At 44.8% G+C, this 20,954-nt stretch overlaps 1 protein-coding gene across 1 annotated transcript; it reads left to right on the top strand.

Annotated features, from left to right (window-relative positions):
• The first annotated feature begins 507 nt into the window (after positions 1-507).
• On the top strand, positions 508-20,901 carry LOC139406560 (signal-transducing adaptor protein 1-like). The gene is made up of 13 exons (XM_071149274.1): positions 508-646; positions 6,765-6,836; positions 6,979-7,098; positions 7,185-7,241; positions 14,939-15,090; positions 15,186-15,317; positions 15,552-15,621; positions 16,377-16,479; positions 16,646-16,747; positions 17,112-17,183; positions 17,346-17,423; positions 19,558-19,701; positions 19,835-20,901. Exons 1-13 carry the CDS (start codon positions 554-556, stop codon positions 19,888-19,890), a joined length of 1,251 nt encoding a protein of 416 aa, XP_071005375.1. The 5' UTR covers positions 508-553; the 3' UTR covers positions 19,891-20,901.
• Positions 20,902-20,954: the final 53 nt, after the last annotated feature.

Below are 20,954 nucleotides of genomic sequence, written 5' to 3'. Positions count from 1 at the left end.
GTAAGTAAGCATTTCGCGGTTGTATTCGGCGCATGTGACAAATCAAATTTTATTTGAATTCCAACCCTTTGACTGGGTTTTGACTGGGTTTTTTTGTTACGGTAGTTCCCGCACTCGCGGAAACGTTTTGTTAAAATGTCAGAGCCCGTCCTTACCTGGAAAATGTGTATGGCCCAATGTGTGAAATAGACCAAGGAGTGTTTAGCCTGTTGTGGGCGTGTTTGGAGACAGACACTTGCCTTGAGTCGAGAGTCACTTGCAGTCGCCTGCCTACTACAGATCAACGGAGAGTGCCAGAATTACCAGCTAAAATAGTTTCCAGTCGAGAGGAATCTCAGATGATAATTGAGCAGAAAACAAAAGCTTTTCCAAATTTCACCTTGGACTACTAACCAAACCTTAATCTGACAGGAACTCTCGCACTGAAAATATATATATAATTCCTCACTTTTTTTGAAGCCATTACTCCACCCAGGTGTTGTCAAATCACTTAACCAGGAGAGCAGGGAACTATTGTCCCCGTGCGTAAACTCTGCGTCCGTGCACGACACTGATGGCGACCCCCAAGCGAGCCAGACGACGGAGCAACCATTTTGCACACTGCTACTACGAAGGATACCTGGAGAAGAGATTATTCAACGACACGGTATAAGGATTTTGTGATAGATACATTTCGTCTATGTTTGTTGTCAGTAGCGGTGTGTGGGTAAAATCACTAATTGCGTTGTTTGCTCTATACCCGTTTAGTTCATACTCCGTGATATATAGGCCGGATTTGGCACACTGTGACTAGCCTAATGATGAATATGAGGCCATAGGCTACTCACAGGAATGGTCGATGTGCTCATCGTGATAATAGACTATCTCAAGATGAGCTACTTTGAAAAACAGTGCTGCGGTTAGCTTCAAATTGGAGGTTGATGAAGATTTTTTTGTTGTTTCTACAGGCAGATTAGTCTTCTCTTTTCAGCAGTTAGGCATGTGCTTTTCAACCTACATTTTTCACAGTATTGTATTTTGAAATCTCCAAAAGACAAACTGACAGCTGCAACCAGCAATAGAAATATATTCCACATATGGTAGGACTGGCATACTTTGCTAGTGTACGGATCATGGCGCGCATGCTGCCCACACAACGGTCTTTCTGACTGTAGGCATACCGGTAACTGCCAAAATAAAGGAAACACTGAGTAAACAAGAATATAAAGTACATGTTATGGTGTGGGGTGCATTTTCCTGGCATGGTTTAGGTCCACTTGTAAGAATATTTGCAAAAGTGGATTGAAGCTGTTCTGGCAGCTTGTGGTGGCTAAACACCCTTTTAAGACACTTTTTATGTTGGTGTTTCCTTCATTTTGGTAGATACCTGTATGTGCTTCATAAAACTTAATCCACATTTTTTTTTATAAACTATTGACCCTCTGTGGCTAAATTATGCTCTCTGGTGTATTTTGAAAATTGAGAGCATGGTTGTATACAAAATTATAATAAAATAATAAAAAAAAATCACAAATTGCTATACAGAAACCCAGCCTAAAACCCCAAACAGCAAGCAATGCAGATGTAGAAGCACGATGGCTAGGAAAAACTCCCTAGAAAGGCAGGAACCTAGGAAGAAACCTGGAGAATCAGACTCTCAGAATGAGGGGTGGCCAGTCCTCTTCTGGCTGTGTGGGTTGAGATTATAACAGTACATGGCAAAGATGTTCAAACATTCATAGATGACCTGCAGGATCAAATAATAATAATCACAGTGGCTGTAGAGGGTGCAACAGGTCAGCACCTCAGGAGTAAATGTCATTTGGCTTTTCATAGAAGAGCATTCAGAGTTAGAGACAGTAGGTGCGGTAGATAGAGTTGAAAACAGCAGGTCCAGGACAAGGTAGCACGTCCGGTGAACAGGTCAGGGTTCCATAGCCGCAGGCAGAACAGTTGAAACTGGAGCAGCAGCATGACCAGGTGGACTGGGGACAGCAAGGAGTCATCAGGGCAGGTAGTCCTGAGCAATGGTCCCAGGGCTCATGTCCTCTGGGAGGGGAGGGAGAGAGAGAGAATTAGAGGGAGCATACTTAAATTCACACAGGACAACGAATAAGATAGGAGAAATACTCCAGACATAAGACTGACCCTAGCCCCCCGACACAAACTATTGCAGCATAAATACTAGTGGCTGAGACAGGAGGGGTCGTGAGACACTGTGACCCCGTCTGACGATACCCCCGGACAGGGCCAACCAGGCAAGATATAACCCCACCAACTTTGCCAAAGCACAGCTCCCATACCAACTAGAGGGATATCTTCAAACCACCAATTTACTACCCTGAGACAAGGCTGAGTATAGCCCACGAAGATCTCCCCCACGGCACAAACCCGAGAGGGATGCCAAACCCGGACAGCTAGATCACATCAGTGGCTCAAGTGACGCACCCCTCCTAGGGACGGGATGGAAGAGCACAAGTAAGCTAGTGACTCAGCCCCCGTAATAGGATGAGAGGCAGAGAATCTCGGTGGAGAGAAGGGAAACGGCCAGGCAGAGACAACAAGGGTGGTTCGTTAATCTAGTGCCTTTGCATTCACCTTCACACCCCTGGGCCAGACTACAGTCGTGGCCAAAAGTTTTGAGGATGACACACATATTAATTTTCACAAAGTTTGCTGCTTCAGTGTCTTTAGATATTTTTGTCAGATGTTACTATGGAATACTGACGTATAATTACAAGCATTTCATAAGTGTCAAAGGCTTTTATTGACAATTACATGAAGTTGATGCAAAGAGTCAATATTTGCAGTGTTGGCCCTTCTTTTTCAAGACCTCTGCAATCCACCCTGGCATGCTGTCAATTAACTTCTGGGCCACATCCTGACTGACGGCAGCCCATTCTTGCATAATCAATGCTTGGAGTTTGTCAGAATTTGTGGGTTTTTGTTTGTCCACCCGCCTCTTGAGGATTGACCACAAGTTCTCAATGGGATTAAGGTCTGGAGAGTTTCCTGGTCATGGACCCAGAATATCAATGTTTTGTTCCCGAGCCACTTAGTTATCACTTTTGCCTTATGGCAAGGTGCTCCATCATGCTGGAAAAGGCATTGTTCATCACCAAACTGCTCCTGGATGGTTGGGAGAAGTTGCTCTCAGAGGATGTGTTGGTACCATTCTTTATTCATGGCTGTGTTCTTAGGCAAAATTGTGAGTGAGCCCAATCCCTTGGCTGAGAAGCAACCCCACACATGAATGGTCTCAGGATGCTTTACTGTTGGCATGACACAGGACTGATGGTAGCGCTCACCTTGTCTTTTTTCCGGATGCCCCAAACAATCTAAAAGGGGATTTGTCAAAGAAAATGACTTTACCCCAGTCCTCAGCAGTCCAATCCCTGTACCTTTTGCAGAATATCAGTCTGTTTTTCCTTGAGAGAAGTGGCTTCTTGTGGGATGTAGACTCCGTCTCATGCTACCACTAGAGTGAAAGCACCGCCAGCATTCAAAAGTGACCAAAACATCAGCCAGGAAGCATAGGAACTGAGAAGTGGTCTGTGGTCCCCACCTGCAGAACCACTCCTTTATTGGGGGTGTCTTGCTAATTGCCTATAATTTCCACCTGTTGTCTATTCCATTTGCACAACAGCATGTGGAATTTATTGTCAATCTGTGTTGCTTCCTAAGTGGACAGTTTGATTTCACAGAAGTGTGATTGACTTGGAGTTACATTGTGTTGTTTAAGTGTTCCCTTTATTTTTTTGAGCAGTGTATATAAGGCTTGACTATGCCGTTCGGCCATCGGTCATCCATATATTTATATGTACATATTCCTTTACATTCCTTTACACTTGTGTGTATTAGGTAGTTGTGAAATTGTTAGTTTTCTTGTTAGATATTACTGCACGGTCAGAACTAGAAGCACAAGCATTTCGCTACACTCGCATTAACATCTGCTAACCATGTGAATGTGACCAATAAAATTTGATTTGATTTACACTACCATTCAAAAGCTTGGGGTCACTTAGAAATGTCCTTGTTTTTGGAAGAAAAGCACATTTTTTTTGCCCATTAAAATAACACCAAATTGATCAGAAATACAGTGTAGACATTGTTAATGTTGTAAATTACTATTGTAGCTGGAAACAGGTAATTTTTTTAATGGAATATCTACATAGGCGTACAGAGGCCCATTATCAGCAACCATCACTCCTGTGTTCCAATGCCACGTTGTGTTGGCTAATCCAAGTTTATCATTTTAAAAGGCTAAGTGATCATTAGAAAACCCTTTTGCAATTATGTTAGCACAGCTGAAAACTGTTGTCCTGATTAAAGAAGCAATACAACTGGCCTTCTTTAGACTAGTTGAGTATCTGGAGCATCAGCATTTGTGGGTTCGATTACAGGTTCAACATGCCCAGAACCAGACTTTTTCTTTTGAAACTCGTCAGTCTATTCTTGTTCTGAGAAATGAAGGCTATTCTATGCTAGAAAAAATAGCCAAGAAACTGAAGATCTCGTACAACGCTGTGTACGACTCCCTTCACAAAACAGCGCAAACTGGCCCTAACCACAATAAAAAGAGGAGTGGGTGGCCCCGGTGCACAACTGAGCAAGAGGACAAGTACATCAGTGTCTAGTTTGAGAAACGGACACCTCACAAGTCCTCAACTGGCAGCTTCATGAAATAGTACCCGCAAAACACCAGTCTCAACGTCAACAGTGAAGAGGCAACTCCGGGATGCTGGCCTTCTAGGCAGAGTTGCAAAGAAAAAGCCATATCTCATCTGACTTGTTGGAAAGGTGGCATCTTATGATGGTGCCATGTTGAAAGTCACTGAGCTTTTCAGTGAGGCCATTCTACTGACAATGTTTGTCTATGGAGATTGCATAGCTGTGTGCTCGATTTTATACACCTGTCTGCAACAGGTGTGGCTGAAATAGCCAATTTCACTAATTTGAAGGCGTGTCCACATACTTTTGTATATATATTTTTTAATAAAAAAAAACCTGAATCAAATCTAATTTTATTCATCACATGCGCCGAATATAACCGGTGTAGACCTTCCCGTGACATGCTTACTTAGAAAGCCCTTAACCAACAATGTAGTTTTAAGAAAATAGATGTGAGAAAATATTTACAAAATAAATAAAATAAATATATTTTAAAAAGTAACACAATAACAATAACGAGGCTATGTACAGTGGGTACCTGTACCGAGTCAATGTGCGGGGGTACAGGTTAGTCATTTATATACTGCTGCTCTACTAATCATCAGATGGGGGGGAGGAGAGGAGGTAGGGGGCCCACATGGGGAACTGGGGGGCCTGTCTTGATTGAGTAACTTATAAATACAACATTTAAATCATTAGCATAATAAATAAATGTGACTGGTCAATTGTGTGAGTTGGGCTGGGGTCCAAGAGGCAAAAAACATACAAATACCAACCACAGGAGCCCGCTCTCAATGTTCACAATACAGCAGAGAGCATAATTTAGCCACAGAGGATAAATAGTTTATAAAAAAATAACTGTGGATTAAGTTTTATCACAAGCACATACAAGTATCTGCCAAAATAGTAATGTCTTAAAAAGGTGTTGGGCCATAAGCTGCCAGAACAGCTTCAATGCGCCTTGGTATAGATTCTACAAGTAGACCTAAACCATGCCAGGAAAATGCACACCATAACATAGACTTCGGATTTAGTTTTTTCAACAGAAAAAGTTCAAAAATCACCGGAGAACATCTTTAAGATAAGACCAGGCTGTTGTGACAGATTAGATTGAGATATTGACCAACCTTTATTCTTCTCTTTGCAGACATGAGTTGACAGTGTTGGGGCTCTGCTCTGGGTCATTGGCATCGCGTGATAGTATACGGTTGTTTTATCAACAGAAGAAGCTGAAAGACAAATATGTCATTTACCACCGTTTCATTTACACTTCACCAAATCTTTCCCAGTTTGTACTTTTTAGTTGCAGGATAAAACTGTCACAAATGTAGGCTTGATGGGAACTAGACTTTTACATTTTTTATTTATTTTACTAGGCAAGTCAGTTAAGAACAAATTCTTATTTTCAATGACGGCCTAGGAACAGTGGGTTTAACTGCCTGTTCAGGGGCAGAACGACAGATTTGTACCTTGTCTGCTCGGGGGTTTGAACTTGCAACCTTCCGGTTACTAGTCCCCGAACTGACATGAGTCAGTCAGTTCAACAGGATTTGCATAAATTACACTGGGCGATCAATTCTCAAAAATAATCGAATGTGTCACTTTGTGCTGAAAGCCACCTGCCTACCTCCATTACATTTACCTTCGAGCCATATAGCGTACGCTCTTATCCAGAGCCACTTCCAATTAGTGCATTCATCTTAATATAGTTAGGTGAGACGACCACACATCAGTCGTAGCAAGTACATTTCCCCTCAAAAGTAGTTATCAGCAAAGTCAGTGCTAGTAGGAAAAATCAAGTGCATGTATAATTTAAATTTTTGTGTCAAGAGAGTATAGACTGATGGCTCAAATGATGCACATTTTCCTTACTAAGAAACATACTGTGATTTCCGTAACTGATTAGAACTAGCAAACCAGTTCAGTCAGCTCCAATGATTACTGTCAACACTCTTTATAATGTCAGTAGTCCAGCTGTTACACAACGGTATGACATGAACTATGGATAATGAGTTAAAGGTTATCTGAATCAGAAATTCTTGTCAATTGTCATTGTCTTGGGTATCTTTCACCATCTCTTTGCCAACAAGTCTTAAATCTGTCTGTCTGTCCAGGCATCTCGGAGACTATGGACATGCTTGTGTGGGAACACTCTTTTCTTCTTCAACAACACTAAAGACAACGATGTGAGTTATCTGAATGTAATGGGCAAGAGGAGGGGGCTATGATGGGACAGTGGTACATTAAATAGAAAAAAGAACAGTGGTGAATGTATTGCAGTTGGGGACAATCCAATATTTCACCTACTTGTGTGTGTGTTTTTAATAGTATGTTGAGAAACTGGATCTCAGTGACGTCATGTCCTTGACAGATGACTGCAGTGGAGACAGAAACCTGGACGCAGCAGGATTCCTCCTGTACATGAAGGACGAAGAGATCCAAATCACTGTAAGGACATAGGGGACCGTTTTCATCGTCTTTATGCAACTTTATTGTGTTTAATGGTTTGACTCCCTCCCTCCCTCTCTCTACAGGCCCCAAGTTTAGAGGCTCGAGAACTATGGAAAGGTTTCATCTATTGTGTAGTTGAGGTTAGTGAATCAGGATACAGTTCATTCACAACCATACCGCATATTTTCAGTATGATCTTTTTTCCTGCTAATACCTGGTCAGTAAACTGAGAATAATACCTTTATCTCTGCTCTGATTGCCCTGGTGAACAACAAACAATGATATCAAAAGCGAATTATGGTATCACAAAGGGACTTTTCCTTTTCCTGGCAGTGATTACGATAATACCTTTTTAAGCGTGACCTCTCTCTCTCTCCTTCCTCCTTCCTCCTCTCTCTATTTCTCTTCCTCCTCTCGCTCTTTCTCCTTCCTCCTCGCTCTCTCTTTTTCATCTTCTCTTTCCTCTTCTCCTTCCTCATCTCTCCTTCCTTCCTCCTCTCTTTCCTCCTCCTCCTCACGCTCTCTTTCCTCCTCGCGCTCTCTTTCCTCCTCGCGCTCTCTCTTTCCTCCTCGCGCTCTCTCTTTCCTCCTCGCGCTCTCTCTTTCCTCCTCGCGCTCTCTCTTTCCTCCTCGCGCTCTCTCTTTCCTCCTCGCGCTCTCTCTTTCCTCCTCGCGCTCTCTCTTTCCTCCTCGCGCTCTCTCTTTCCTCCTCGCGCGCTCTCTTTCCTCCTCGCGCGCTCTCTTTCCTCCTCGCGCGCTCTCTTTCCTCCTCGCGCTCTCTCTTTCCTCCTCGCGCTCTCTCTTTCCTCCTCGCGCGCTCTCTTTCCTCCTCGCGCTCTCTTTTTCCTCCTCGCGCTCTCTCTTTCATCCTCGCGCGCTCTCTTTCCTCCTCGCGCGCTCTCTTTCCTCCTCGCGCTCTCTCTTTCCTCCTCGCGCGCTCTCTTTCCTCCTCGCGCGCTCTCTTTCCTCCTCGCGCTCTCTTTTTCCTCCTCGCGCTCTCTTTTTTTCTCCTCGCGCTCTCTTTTTCATCCTCTCTTTCCTCCTCTCTTTCCACCTCGCGCTCTCTCTTTCCTCCTTGCGCGCTCTCTTTCCTCGTCGCGCGCTCTCTTTCCTCCTCGCGCTCTCTCTTTCCTCCTCGCGCTCTCTCTTTCCTCCTCGCGCTCTCTCTTTCCTCCTCGCGCTCTCTCTTTCCTCCTCGCGCTCTCTCTTTCATCCTCTCTTTCCTCCTCGCGCTCTCTCTTTCCTCCTCGCGCTCTCTTTTTCATCCTCTCTTTCCTCCTCTCTTTCCTCCTCGCGCTCTCTCTTTCCTCCTCGCGCTCTCTCTTTCCTCCTCGCGCTCTCTCTTTCCTCCTCGCGCGCTCTCTTTCCTCCTCGCGCGCTCTCTTTCCTCCTCGCGCGCTCTCTTTCCTCCTCGCGCTCTCTCTTTCCTCCTCGCGCTCTCTCTTTCCTCCTCGCGCGCTCTCTTTCCTCCTCGCGCTCTCTTTTTCCTCCTCGCGCTCTCTCTTTCATCCTCGCGCGCTCTCTTTCCTCCTCGCGCGCTCTCTTTCCTCCTCGCGCGCTCTCTTTCCTCCTCGCGCGCTCTCTTTCCTCCTCGCGCGCTCTCTTTCCTCCTCGCGCTCTCTTTTTCCTCCTCGCGCTCTCTTTTTCTCCTCGCGCTCTCTTTTTCATCCTCTCTTTCCTCCTCTCTTTCCACCTCGCGCTCTCTCTTTCCTCCTTGCGCGCTCTCTTTCCTCGTCGCGCGCTCTCTTTCCTCCTCGCGCTCTCTCTTTCCTCCTCGCGCTCTCTCTTTCCTCCTCGCGCTCTCTCTTTCCTCCTCGCGCTCTCTCTTTCCTCCTCGCGCTCTCTCTTTCATCCTCTCTTTCCTCCTTGCGCTCTCTCTTTCCTCCTCGCGCTCTCTTTTTCATCCTCTCTTTCCTCCTCTCTTTCCTCCTCGCGCTCTCTCTTTCCTCCTCGCGCTCTCTCTTTCCTCCTCGCGCTCTCTCTTTCCTCATCTTTATTTAACCAAGATGGCATAGCAGTTCAGACGTCTTTTGTCCTCGTCTTGTTGTGTCCTGTATATATATATATATTTACAACTTTTTTCACATACATTTTATTTTTATTTTCCATCAACTCATCTTCAAAACACTCTCCTGCAACCCGCCTCACCAATTTATATTTATAAAAAAGTATTATTTACCTCAAATCTGTAATCCTCCAAGAAGCTAGCCAGAAACTCCAAGAAGCTAGCCAGAAACTAGCCAGGAGCTAGCCAGAAGCTAATCCAGAAGCTAGTTCAGAAGCTAGTTAGCTTCTTTACTGGCAAATCGTTAGTATTCAGCTAACCACGGTTTGTGGTCATCAGCTATCCTTTAGCTCGAAAATCTATCGCCAGTTTTGTACGGCTCGGAACGGAACATACCGGACCAATTTTTCTCTCCATGTCCCTGGATTTCAACTGCTCTCTGGACATTCATACCCGGATCTCACAGCTAGCTAGCTAGCTAGCTGCTATCCATGTGACTATCGGCTTTCGTCGATTCCGGAGCAAACATCAATTATTCCGGAGCTAGCCAGCTCCGTCAATCACTCCTGAGTTCCATCAATCACTCCTGGGCTGCGGTCACCTATCCGGACCCGTTTTACTGCCTACGCGGAGCCCCACTGGGCCTTCACAACTGGACTGCCGACGTTATCTACCCGAAGGAGATCCGGCTGGCTCCTCCGTCGCGACGTTCCTTGAACGCCCATCTGCGGCCTGCTAACCGTTAGCTGTCTCACCGGCTGCTATCTGAATAGACAATCGGACAATTTATTTATTTGTATTATTATTATGTTTTCTTCTTGGGCCTCTATAACTATATCTATTGTTCTTATTTTTGTTGTTGTGTGATTTGGATTAATCCCCTCTACCACACGGAACCCCACTAATCTACTGACGGAACGCAAGAGGTGGCTAACAACAGACCTCCATCCTATGCTAGCTTGCTACCGATGGCCTGGCTAGCTGTCTAAATCGCCGACCCCCAACCAACCTCTCCACTCACTGGACCCTTTTGATCACTTGACTAAGCATGCCTCTCCTTAATGTCAATATGTCTTGTCCATTGCTGTTCTGGTTAGTGTTTATTGGCTTATTTCACTGTAGAGCCTCTAGTCCTGCTCACTATACCTTATCCAACCTATTAGTTCCAGCACCCACACATGCAATGACATCTCCTGGTTTCAATAATGTTTCTAGAGACAATATCTCTCTCTTCATCACTCAATACCTAGGTTTACCTCCACTGTAGTCACATCCTACCATACCTTTGTCTGTACATTATAGCTTGAAGCTATTTTATCGCCCCCAGAAACCTCCTTTTACTCTCTGTTCCAGACGTTCTAGACGACCAATTCTTATTGCTTTTAGCCGCACCCTTATTCTACTCCTCCTATGTTCCTCTGGCGATGTAGAGGTGAATCCAGGCCCTGCAGTGCCTAGCTCCACTCCTATTCCCCAGGCGCTCTCTTTTGACGACTTCTGTAACCGTAATATCCTTGGTTTCATGCATGTTAACATTAGAAGCCTCCTCCCTAAGTTTGTTCTATTCACTGCTTTAGCACACTCTGCCAACCCGTATGTTCTAGCTGTGTCTGAATCCTGGCTTAGGAAGACCACCAAAAATTCAAAATGTTTAATTCCAAACTACAACATTTTCAGACAAGATAGAACTGCCAAAGGGGGCGGTGTTGCAATCTACTGCAAAGATAGCCTGCAGAGTTCTGTCCTACTATCAAGGTCTGTACCCAAAAAATGTGAACTTCTACTTTTAAAAATCCACCTCTCTAAAAACAAGTCTCTCACCGTTGCCGCCTGCTATAGACCACCCTCTGCCCCCAGCTGTGCTCTGGACACCATATGTGAACTGATTGCCCCCCATCTATCTTCAGAGCTCGTGCTGCTAGGCGACCTAAACTGGAACATGCTTAACACCCCAGCCATCCTACAATCTAAGCTTGATGCCCTCAATCTCACACAAATTATCAATGAACCTACCAGGTACCTCCCCAAAGCCTTAAACACGGGCACCCTCATAGATATCATCCTAACCAACTTCCCCTCTAAATACACCTCTGCTGTCTTCAACCAAGATCTCAGCGATCACTGCCTCATTGCCTGCATCCGTAATGGGTCAGCGGTCAAACGACCTCCACTCATCACTGTAAAACGCTCCCTGAAACACTTCAGCGAGCAGGCCTTTCTAATCGACCTGGCCGGGGTATCCTGGAAGGATATTGATCTCATCCCGTCAGTAGAGGATGCCTGGATATTTTTTTTAAATGCCTTCCTAACCATCTTAAATAAACATGCCCTATTCAAGAAATTTAGAACCAGGAACAGATATAGCCCTTGGTTCTCCCCAGACCTGACTGCCCTTAACCAACACAAAAACATCCTATGGCGTTCTGCATTAGCATCGAACAGCCCCCGTGATATGCAGCTGTTCAGGGAAGCTAGAAACCATTATACACAGGCAGTTAGAAAAGCCAAGGCTAGCTTTTTCAAGCAGAAATTTGCTTCCTGCAACACGAACTCAAAAAAGTTCTGGGACACTGTAAAGTCCATGGAGAATAAGAACACCTCCTCCCAGCTGCCCACTGCACTGAAGATAGGAAACACTGTCACCACTGATAAATCCACCATAATTGAGAATTTCAATAAGCATTTTTCTACGGCTGGCCATGCTTTCCACCTGGCTACTCCTACCCCGGTCAACAGCACTGCACCCCCAACAGCAACTCGCCCAAGCCTTCCCCATTTCTCCTTCTCCCAAATCCATTCAGCTGATGTTCTGAAAGAGCTGCAAAATCTGGACCCCTACAAATCAGCCGGGCTAGACAATCTGGACCCTTTCTTTCTAAAATTATCTGCCGAAATTGTTGCCACCCCTATTACTAGCCTGTTCAACCTCTCTTTCGTGTCGTCTGAGATTCCCAAAGATTGGAAAGCAGCTGCGGTCATCCCCCTCTTCAAAGGGGGGGACACTCTTGACCCAAACTGCTACAGACCTATATCTATCCTACCATGCCTTTCTAAGGTCTTCGAAAGCCAAGTCAACAAACAGATTACTGACCATTTCGAATCTCACCATACCTTTTCTGCTATGCAATCTGGTTTCAGAGCTGGTCATGGGTGCACCTCAGCCACGCTCAAGGTCCTAAACGATATCTTAACCGCCATCGATAAGAAACATTACTGTGCAGCCGTATTCATTGATCTGGCCAAGGCTTTCGACTCTCAATCACCACATCCTCATTGGCAGACTCGACAGCCTTGGTTTCTTAAATGATTGCCTCCCCTGGTTCACCAACTACTTCTCTGATAGAGTTCAGTGTGTCAAATCGGAGGGTCTGCTGTCCGGACCTCTGGCAGTCTCTATGGGGGTGCCACAGGGTTCAATTCTTGGACCGACTCTCTTCTCTGTATACATCAATGAGGTCGCTCTTGCTGCTGGTGAGTCTCTGATCCACCTCTACGCAGACGACACCATTCTGTATACTTCCGGCCCTTCTTTGGACACTGTGTTAACAACCCTCCAGGCAAACTTCAATGCCATACAACTCTCCTTCCGTGGCCTCCAATTGCTCTTAAATACAAGTAAAACTAAATGCATGCTCTTCAACCGATCGCTACCTGCACCTACCCGCCTGTCCAACATCACTACTCTGGACGGCTCTGACTTAGAATTACGTGGACAACTACAAATACTTAGGTGTCTGGTTAGACTGTAAACTCTCCTTCCAGACCCATATCAAACATCTCCAATCCAAAGTTAAATCTAGAATTGGCTTCCTATTTCGCAACAAAGCATCCTTCACTCATGCTGCCAAACATACCCTTGTAAAACTGACCATCCTACCAATCCTCGACTTTGGCGATGTCATTTACAAAATCGCCTCCAATACCCTACTCAACAAATTGGATGCAGTCTATCACAGTGCAATCCGTTTTGTCAAAAAAAATCTCTGAAACTGGAAACACTTATCTCCCTCACTAGCTTTAAGCACCAACTGTCAGAGCAGCTCACAGATTACTGCACCTGTACATAGCCCACCTATAATTTAGCCCAAACAACTACCTCTTTCCCAACTGTATTTAATTAATTTATTTATTTTGCTCCTTTGCACCCCATTATTTTTATTTCTACTTTGCACATTCTTCCATTGCAAAACTACCATTCCAGTGTTTTACTTGCTATATTGTATTTACTTTGCCACCATGGCCTTTTTTGCCTTTACCTCCCTTCTCACCTCATTTGCTCACATTGTATATAGACTTGTTTATACTGTATTATTGACTGTATGTTTGTATTAGTCCATGTGTAACTCTGTGTCGTTGTATCTGTCGAACTGCTTTGCTTTATCTTGGCCAGGTCGCAATTGTAAATGAGAACTTGTTCTCAACTTGCCTACCTGGTTAAATAAAGGTAAAATAAATAAAATAAATAAATAAATCTCTCTCTCTTTCCTCCTTGCTCTCTTTCCTTCCTCCTTGCTCTCTTTCCTTCCTCCTTGCTCTCTTTCCTTCCTCCTTGCTCTCTTTCCTCCTCTCTTTCTCCTTCCTCCTCTTTCTCCTTCCTCCTCTTTCTCCTTCCTCCTCTTTCTCCTTCCTCCTCTTTCTCTCTCCTCGCTCGCCTTCCTCTTCTCTTTCGCCTTCCTCTCTTTCTCCTTCTCTGCCCTTCCTCATCTCTCTCCTTCCTCCTCTCTCTCTCTCCTTCCTCCTCTCTCTCTCTCCTTCCTCCTCTCTCTCTCTCCTTCCTCCTCTCTCTCTCTCCTTCCTCCTCTCTCTCTCTCCTTCCTCCTCGCTCTCTCTTTCCTCCTCGCTCTTTCCTCCTCGCTCTTTCCTCCCCTCTCTCTCTCTTTCCTCCCCTCTCTCTCTCTTTCCTCCCCTCTCTTTCTCTTTCCTCCTTCTCTTTCTCTTTCCTCCTCCCTCTCTCTTTCCTCCTCGCTCATTCCTCCTCTCTCCTTCCTCCTCTCTCTCTCTCCTCTCTCCTTCCTTCTCTCTCTCCTCTCTCTCCTTCCTTCTCTCTCTCCTCTCTCTCCTTCCTCCTCTTTCTCTCCTCCTCTCTCTCCTCTTTCTCTCCTCCTCTCTCTCCTCCTCTCTCTCCTCCTCTCTCCTTCCTCCTCTCTCTCTCATCCTCTCCTCCTCTCTCCTTCCTCCTCTCTCTCTCATCCTCTCTCCTCCCTCCTCTCTCTCTCCTCTCTCTCCTTCTCTCTCCTTCCTCCTCTCTCTCTCATCCTCTCTCCTCCCTCCTCTCTCTCTCCTCCCTCCTCTCTCTCTCCTCTCTCCTTCCTCCTCCTCTCTCTCTCCTCTCTCTCTCCTCTCTCTCTCCTCCTCTCCTTCCTCCTCTCGCTCTCGCTTTCCTCCTCGCTCTCTCTCCCTCCTCGCTCTCTCTCCTTCCTCCTCGCTCTCTCTCCTTCCTCCTCGCTCTCTCTCCTTCCTCCTCGCTCTCTCTTTCCTCCTCGCTCTCTCTTTCCTCCTCGCTCATTCCTCCTCTCTCCTTTCTCATCTCTTTCTCCTTCCTCCTCTCTCTCTCCTCCTCTCTCCTCATCTCTTTCTCCTTCCTCTCTCTCCTCTCTCCTTCCTCATCTCTCTCTCCTTCCTCCTCTCTCTTCCTCTTAGTTCTTTGTTTGTATCTCTCTGCATTCACAGACAGTATAATGTCAGTGTTTATTGGCATTGTATAATTATATATGTGGGTAATTTGATAGGATTATACAACAGCTCAGCCAATATTGTCTCAGAAATGCTGTGTTTCATGGTTTTTGGTCTAAATTACAGTATTAAACAGTCCCTGTGTGTCTCTCCCTCCAGCTGTCAGTACCCAGCTCACTCAACCTGCTGCCTGGCCAGATCCACATGATGAGGGAGACAGTGGAGACAGAGCGGGAGAGACGGAACAACCTGTCCCGTACCCTTGCTGCAGCATCCAGCGCCAACCTCAGTCTCGTTGAGGACATGCCTGCGTAAGCATACACTAAACTAATGGATTTTGCCTAACTCTGTATAGGCTTTGATTTCCTCTGTTCAGATGTGTTATATGTGGATGGTCTGTGTGCAGGTGTTACCAGCCAGTGTCTCGTATCGAGGCAGAGATTATGTTGGAAAGACACTCTGACCGTGGGAACCTGCTCTTGCGGCCCAGCAGGGACGGAGTCTCATTGGCTGTCACCACTCGACAAGACCTCAATGGGTATGCCCCCCCCCTTTCCCCTCAATTCCCGACAATGATATCTGCAGTACAGTCAAAGAAAATGCATGTCACATGATCATTTGATTAATAGTCCATGATAGGCCACACAGGCTGAGTCACGTGAAGAGAAGTGCATACTTATTTGTTGATGTGACAGATTCCAGTAGATAGATTGATTATTACTTATAATTCATTAATGTGCCACTCCTTGATAACGTATCTCTCTTCGGTCAGGTCTGTATTCAGACACTATCGCGTGGATAGGAAACATGATGGAGAATACACATTCGATGTAGAGACTCCAGTGAGTATTTCAAATGGATTCCTGCTTCCTCCTTCCTGAATACACATGCTTGTCAACTGCCACACACAATACTTTAATGCAAAATATTATATTTAAAGAAAGTTATTTTCTTTATGACAAATAACAATGTTGCACTTTTCCTCAATCTAAACTTATGAAAGTGAATTCTCGTTATGACCCTAGAGAGGCATTGAACCTCAGGTTTACCCAAAAGGAGGGCGTGATAAGGGAGACTGATGAAATATTCCACAGGTACTCACAGGACAATAAACCATAACAGATTGTCTTTGCCTGCCCCCGTTTTCTCCTGATTTACAGACAACTCAATCAGTATGATAATACATCTTACCTTTATTGGTCCTTTCTGAAGTGATGAGCGGGACAAGGCCTTAGTTCTGCTGTAGGCGATCTCTGAGATTTTAACTCTGATTGATTGCTGGTACAGTGTGTACTAAATGTTTCTCTAAATGAATCATGTTGACTCGGTCTGTTTTAAGGCATAGGCTGCACTCACACAGGCAGACTGATTCTGATACCGGCCAATTCTGATATTTTTTCTACTAATTGGTCTTTTGACTAATCACATCAGATCTTTTCACAGCAGATCTTTTTCAGAGCTGATCTTATTGGTCAAAATACCAATTAGTGGAAAAAAAAGATCCGATTTGAGCTGCCTGTCTGAATGCAGCCATATTGACAGGCTGTTTTCAGCTGTGGTGTATGCAGTTTGTTAGTGATATGGGTTCTGCCTGTAGATCCCCTGTGCCACACTGCATGGTGTCATCAACTGTCTTGTGGAGAAGACTAATGGAGCTCTGACACCCTTCATTATGGAAGGACCCTATGAAGAGAGCATCAGTAAGAAAGAGCACACACACACCATTTACTACCATTTATTCTCTCGCTCTCGCTCTCTAATTCTCAGTTTTTCCCTGTGTTTCTGTTAATTGTCCATCTTAAGTTAAATATGGCTCTGGCTTATCAGTCGTGTTGGTCATAACATTAATACCCGCTGTCTATGCAGCGTTTGTTCAGGCAAATGAGGAGAGTGGAGAGAAGAGTCTGCAGTGCGCCCCCAGTACTCCCATGCCCCCTGTGCCAGTCCCTGCCCTCCCTCCCAAACCAGGTATACAGACCTCCCTTACTGGGACCTCCTTGACCCTGTTAACAATCACACACACCTTTACAATGGCACCATGTTGGCTTTACATCAAGAGTATCATCTCTAACCAACTTTACAACTATAGCTCTCATTAAAATAAGGAATTGGCCGCTAACACACATTTTTGGACAGGTAGACAAGACCGGTAGTTAATTTGCGTGGTGTTAGACTATATGATGTAAGACCATGGGAAAGGATCTGATCCTAGATCTACTTGGCAACTTCTTTCTCAAGCTTCAAATGATCAATGTTTTGCCTTAATAATGACCAGATTCAATGAGTTGTAATGGAAAGAGGACATAAAAGGAATATTGTGTTTTAATCCCAGGTCCAAGAGAGCGCGTGCCAACTCCAGAGTCTGAGTCAGATAGAGGGGAGATCCTTTACCTCAATGACACCCGTGAGTACTATCATTCCTCTGTCCCCCCTGCGCTCCATCTTCCAACACACTTCAGGTATGACTTCATTCCTCTGTCCCCCCTGCGCTCCATCTTCCAACACACTTCAGGTATGACTTCATTCCTCACCCTCTGTTGCTATTCCTGTTTGTGTGCTTTTCTAGAGCAAGAAAAGGAAGAAGGCACTGCAGTGCAGGCTGCTCACCCCCTTCAGCCTCCTCCCACACCTTTCCGTCTGCTAAGTGAGTCCCGCTATCTTAAGACTAAGACTACTGGTACTTTAGGAGAGATTGGGGTGAGTTGAGCCAAAGGGTTCCTTTTTTTTCTTGGAAACCATGCATTTGATAATTTGACCAAATATTTAGGAAGAGAGTCTGTGAAGGAAGAAACCACATGGAAAATGTGGTAAGCAAGTTAGATCCAATAAACGGATTTTCACAAATTTTCACAAAGATTTTTTGATGCTTGTATCAAAACAAAAGTATATCATTTTAAGATTGTTCTGTACTTTAGATTGGGTTTCTATAACCTACAATATGAGGTCCTAAACCTAGCATGAAAGTGCATCCTTGTAGCTGTGTGGGCTAATATATTCCAAATATTTGCCATGGGGGGGGGGGGGGGTTGAGGAATTGGAATGTCGAGCAAATTGAAGTGTCAAACCGATTTTCTACAATGCGATTTTCTGGATTTGTGTTTTAGATTCCGTCTCTCACAGTTGAAGTGTACCTATGATTAAAAAAAATACAGACCTCTACATGCTTTGTAAGTAGGAAAACCTGCAAAATCGGCAGTGTATCAAATACTTGTTCTCCCCACTGTATGTAGATACCCTATGGATGCAAAAGTATGTGGACACCCTTTCAAATTAGTGGATTCGGCTATTTCAGCCACACCCGTTGCTGACAGGTGTATAAAATTGAGCACACAGCCATGCACTCTCCATAGACAAACATTGGCAGTAGAATGGCCTCACTGAAGAGCTCAGTGACTTTCAACATGGCACCGTCATAGGATGACACCTTTCCAACAAGTCAGTTTGTCAAATTTCTGCCCTGCTAGAGCTGCCCCGGTTTACTGTAAGTGCTGTTATTGTGAAGTGGAAACGTCTTGGAGTAACAACAGCTCTGCCACAAAGTGGTAGGCCACACAAGCTCACAGAATGTGACTGCCAGGTGCTGAAGCGCGTAGCGCGTAAAAATGGTCTGTTCTCAGTTGCAACACTCACTACTGAGTTCCAAACTGCCTCTGGAAGCAACGTCAGCACAAGAACTGTTCGTCGGGAGTTTCATGAAATGGATTTCCATGGCCGAGCAGCCGCACACAAGCCTAAGATCCCCATTCACCATGCCAAGCGTCGGCTGGACTGGTGTAAAGCTCATTTCCACTGGAGCAGTGGAAATACGTTCTCTGGAGTGATGAATCCCGCTTCACCATCTGGCAGTTCAGCGGATGAATCTGGGTTTGGCCGGATGCCACATACTTTTGGTCATGTAATGTATCTTTGTTAGAAAGAATACTATATTTCCCTTGTCGTAGGGATGCTGAATCATGTAGATAATGTTTCCACTCTCCCCGACTACTCTAACAACCTCGGTCAATAACAAACTGAAAGGCATTTCATGAACTATTGGAGTAACAATGACTCAGCCACTTATAGCTGAGCTTACGGTTAGTCGACCTTCATCAGAGCATATCTCCACAAACAATAGTGGAACAGATAAAGCCATACAGCGAGCCAGAGGTAATTGCAAACACCTGATGTAATCTAAAGTACCCAAAAGGGCCACTAGATGTAATATCATATGGAAATACAGGATAGAACAGAACGTTATAGATGTATTTCTACTAGAACAAACCACATGTACACAGGGAATGTGGTGTTAGCATAAGGAACCTATACTCTCAAGTAGAGGGCAATAAAGCTGAAAAACAGCAAAAGAAAGACAAGGAAAACATATAAAAGGGAAAGGGGGATACCTAGTCAGTTGTACAACTGAATGCCTTCAACTGAAATGTGCCTTCCGCATTTAACCCAACCCCCCTGGATCGGGGGGGGCTGCCTTTATCGACATCCACGTCATCGGGAACAGTGGGTTAACTGCCTTGCTCGGGCAGGCACGACAGATTTTTACCTTGTCAGCTCAGGGATTCGATCCAGCAACCTTTCGGTACAACACTATATACAATGTTTGTGCACAATTTCGACTTAAAATATCAAAGGGACGCGAAAGGGACTCGTTTCGTGGAACCACCCGTATTATGGTACTTTGTTTCATTGTTTTTTGTTTCTTTTTTGGGTAGCTGCTTGTGTGACACTAAATCTTCCCTTTTGGAATTGATCAATCAATGAAAACATTATCCCTTGTGTTGTAGAAGCTGAGAGGAAGACCCTGAAGCCACCACTGATGCCCCCTGTTCCGACACCTCGTACCTCCCCCAGCACCTCTACAGATACCCCTGACGCCAGGTTGAGACGCCTCGCTGTAAATTCTGTCCCACTAGACGTTGTGGCTCAGAGTAGGTCAACCGTTTTGGTTGTCTTTTCATTTAGAACAGTTCCAATCATCTACAATATGATTATAAGAAGTAATTGCTCAGGGAACTTAAACCCCTAAATGCTGGTTTCTTGACTCTCTTGTCATCCTTTCAGCCATATCTGCAGAGCTGAAACTGAAGTTGGAGAAGAGGTTGGCGCATCAACAGTGACCTCTCCTGGCAGCTATTCCATCTGCAGGTGAAAAAAACGACTACAACACTGGCCTCGCAACAAATTGAGAACACTCCCTCAACTCCCTACTACTGCCCTAAAGCTTGATTAAAATTGGCCCGACTAGGGCCAGTTAAGTGCTGTCGCTTGTGTGAATTACAGTTCAAAGCATGTCGGATGGGTGCCGGATGCCGTTGGGTCACATTCTCCCAGAGAATCTGTCTGTAGTCCCATTTATACCTGGTGCTAACATGCACCCTTTGTCCTGATCTTGCCCACATTTTTAGACTGGTGTAGATGATTAAAATACACATTGTAGTCAGGCATGCATTGTCTTGATATCAATCAAGTGTAAACAGATCTGGATGATCAAACAATTAAAAGAATCATTATACCATCCTCTAGTGTTGTTGACAGTTAGAACCTTTGTCTTTAAAATAAATGCATTCATATTATTTAGAAAAAATATCTGTCAAATAATTTGCATACAGGGAATCTGGTCACATTTAATACAATGTGTAAACACGACAAACCTTGATCGGATCATATTGATCAGATCATGAAACTCACATGTTAGCACAACGTGTAAACAAAGCTAATGTCTCTAATAGACCGACATGGGCTGTGTTTCCCTCCGTCTGGCCGCCTCCTACCCTGGGCTGCGTGCCTGGGTGTCTCCCGAGCTCGCTGTCAGCTCAGACTCTCAGAAGATGAATGCCTTATCGATTCCTCCTTCCTGGATCGTTTCATCCAAACCACACACTAACAAATAATTAAGACTGTAAATCGCCATGTAAATGTCACATTATTCACACCATGCATATTTTTCCTATAATCCAATAGGCCTACAGTATCAAATATTTGTCTATACCGGTCAGTGTTGTTTGGCTCTTGTTAAGTTTTGTCTTCTGATATAACACTACAATCTTTACTGGGGGCATTATATTTGTCTCTCAGTTCTATGTCAGAAAAGTAATGAAGCCAATTTGTCCTGATTGAAATAAAACGAATTACAGGGATTATATCCTGTCTATATTCTTGTGAGAACAAAATGTAGTAGTCT

The sequence above is a fragment of the Oncorhynchus clarkii genome, chromosome 4 (genome assembly GCF_045791955.1).
Source record: "Oncorhynchus clarkii lewisi isolate Uvic-CL-2024 chromosome 4, UVic_Ocla_1.0, whole genome shotgun sequence".
Lineage (NCBI taxonomy): Eukaryota > Metazoa > Chordata > Actinopteri > Salmoniformes > Salmonidae > Oncorhynchus > Oncorhynchus clarkii.
The sequence above is the reverse complement of the archived record's forward strand: the minus strand, read 5'-3'. Positions and strand labels throughout refer to the sequence as shown.

What these genes read in the sequence shown, in the direction of transcription:
- LOC139406560 (XM_071149274.1), top strand. Translation starts at nt 554, where the DNA reads ATGGCGACCCCCAAGCGAGCCAGACGACGGAGCAACCATTTTGCACAC. An exon ending in ACGAAGAGATCCAAATCACT is followed by an intron (nt 7,099 to 7,184) that starts GTAAGGACATAG and finishes CTCTCTCTACAG; the next exon opens with GCCCCAAGTTTAGAGGCTCG. An exon ending in CCTTTACCTCAATGACACCC is followed by an intron (nt 17,184 to 17,345) that starts GTGAGTACTATC and finishes GTGCTTTTCTAG; the next exon opens with AGCAAGAAAAGGAAGAAGGC.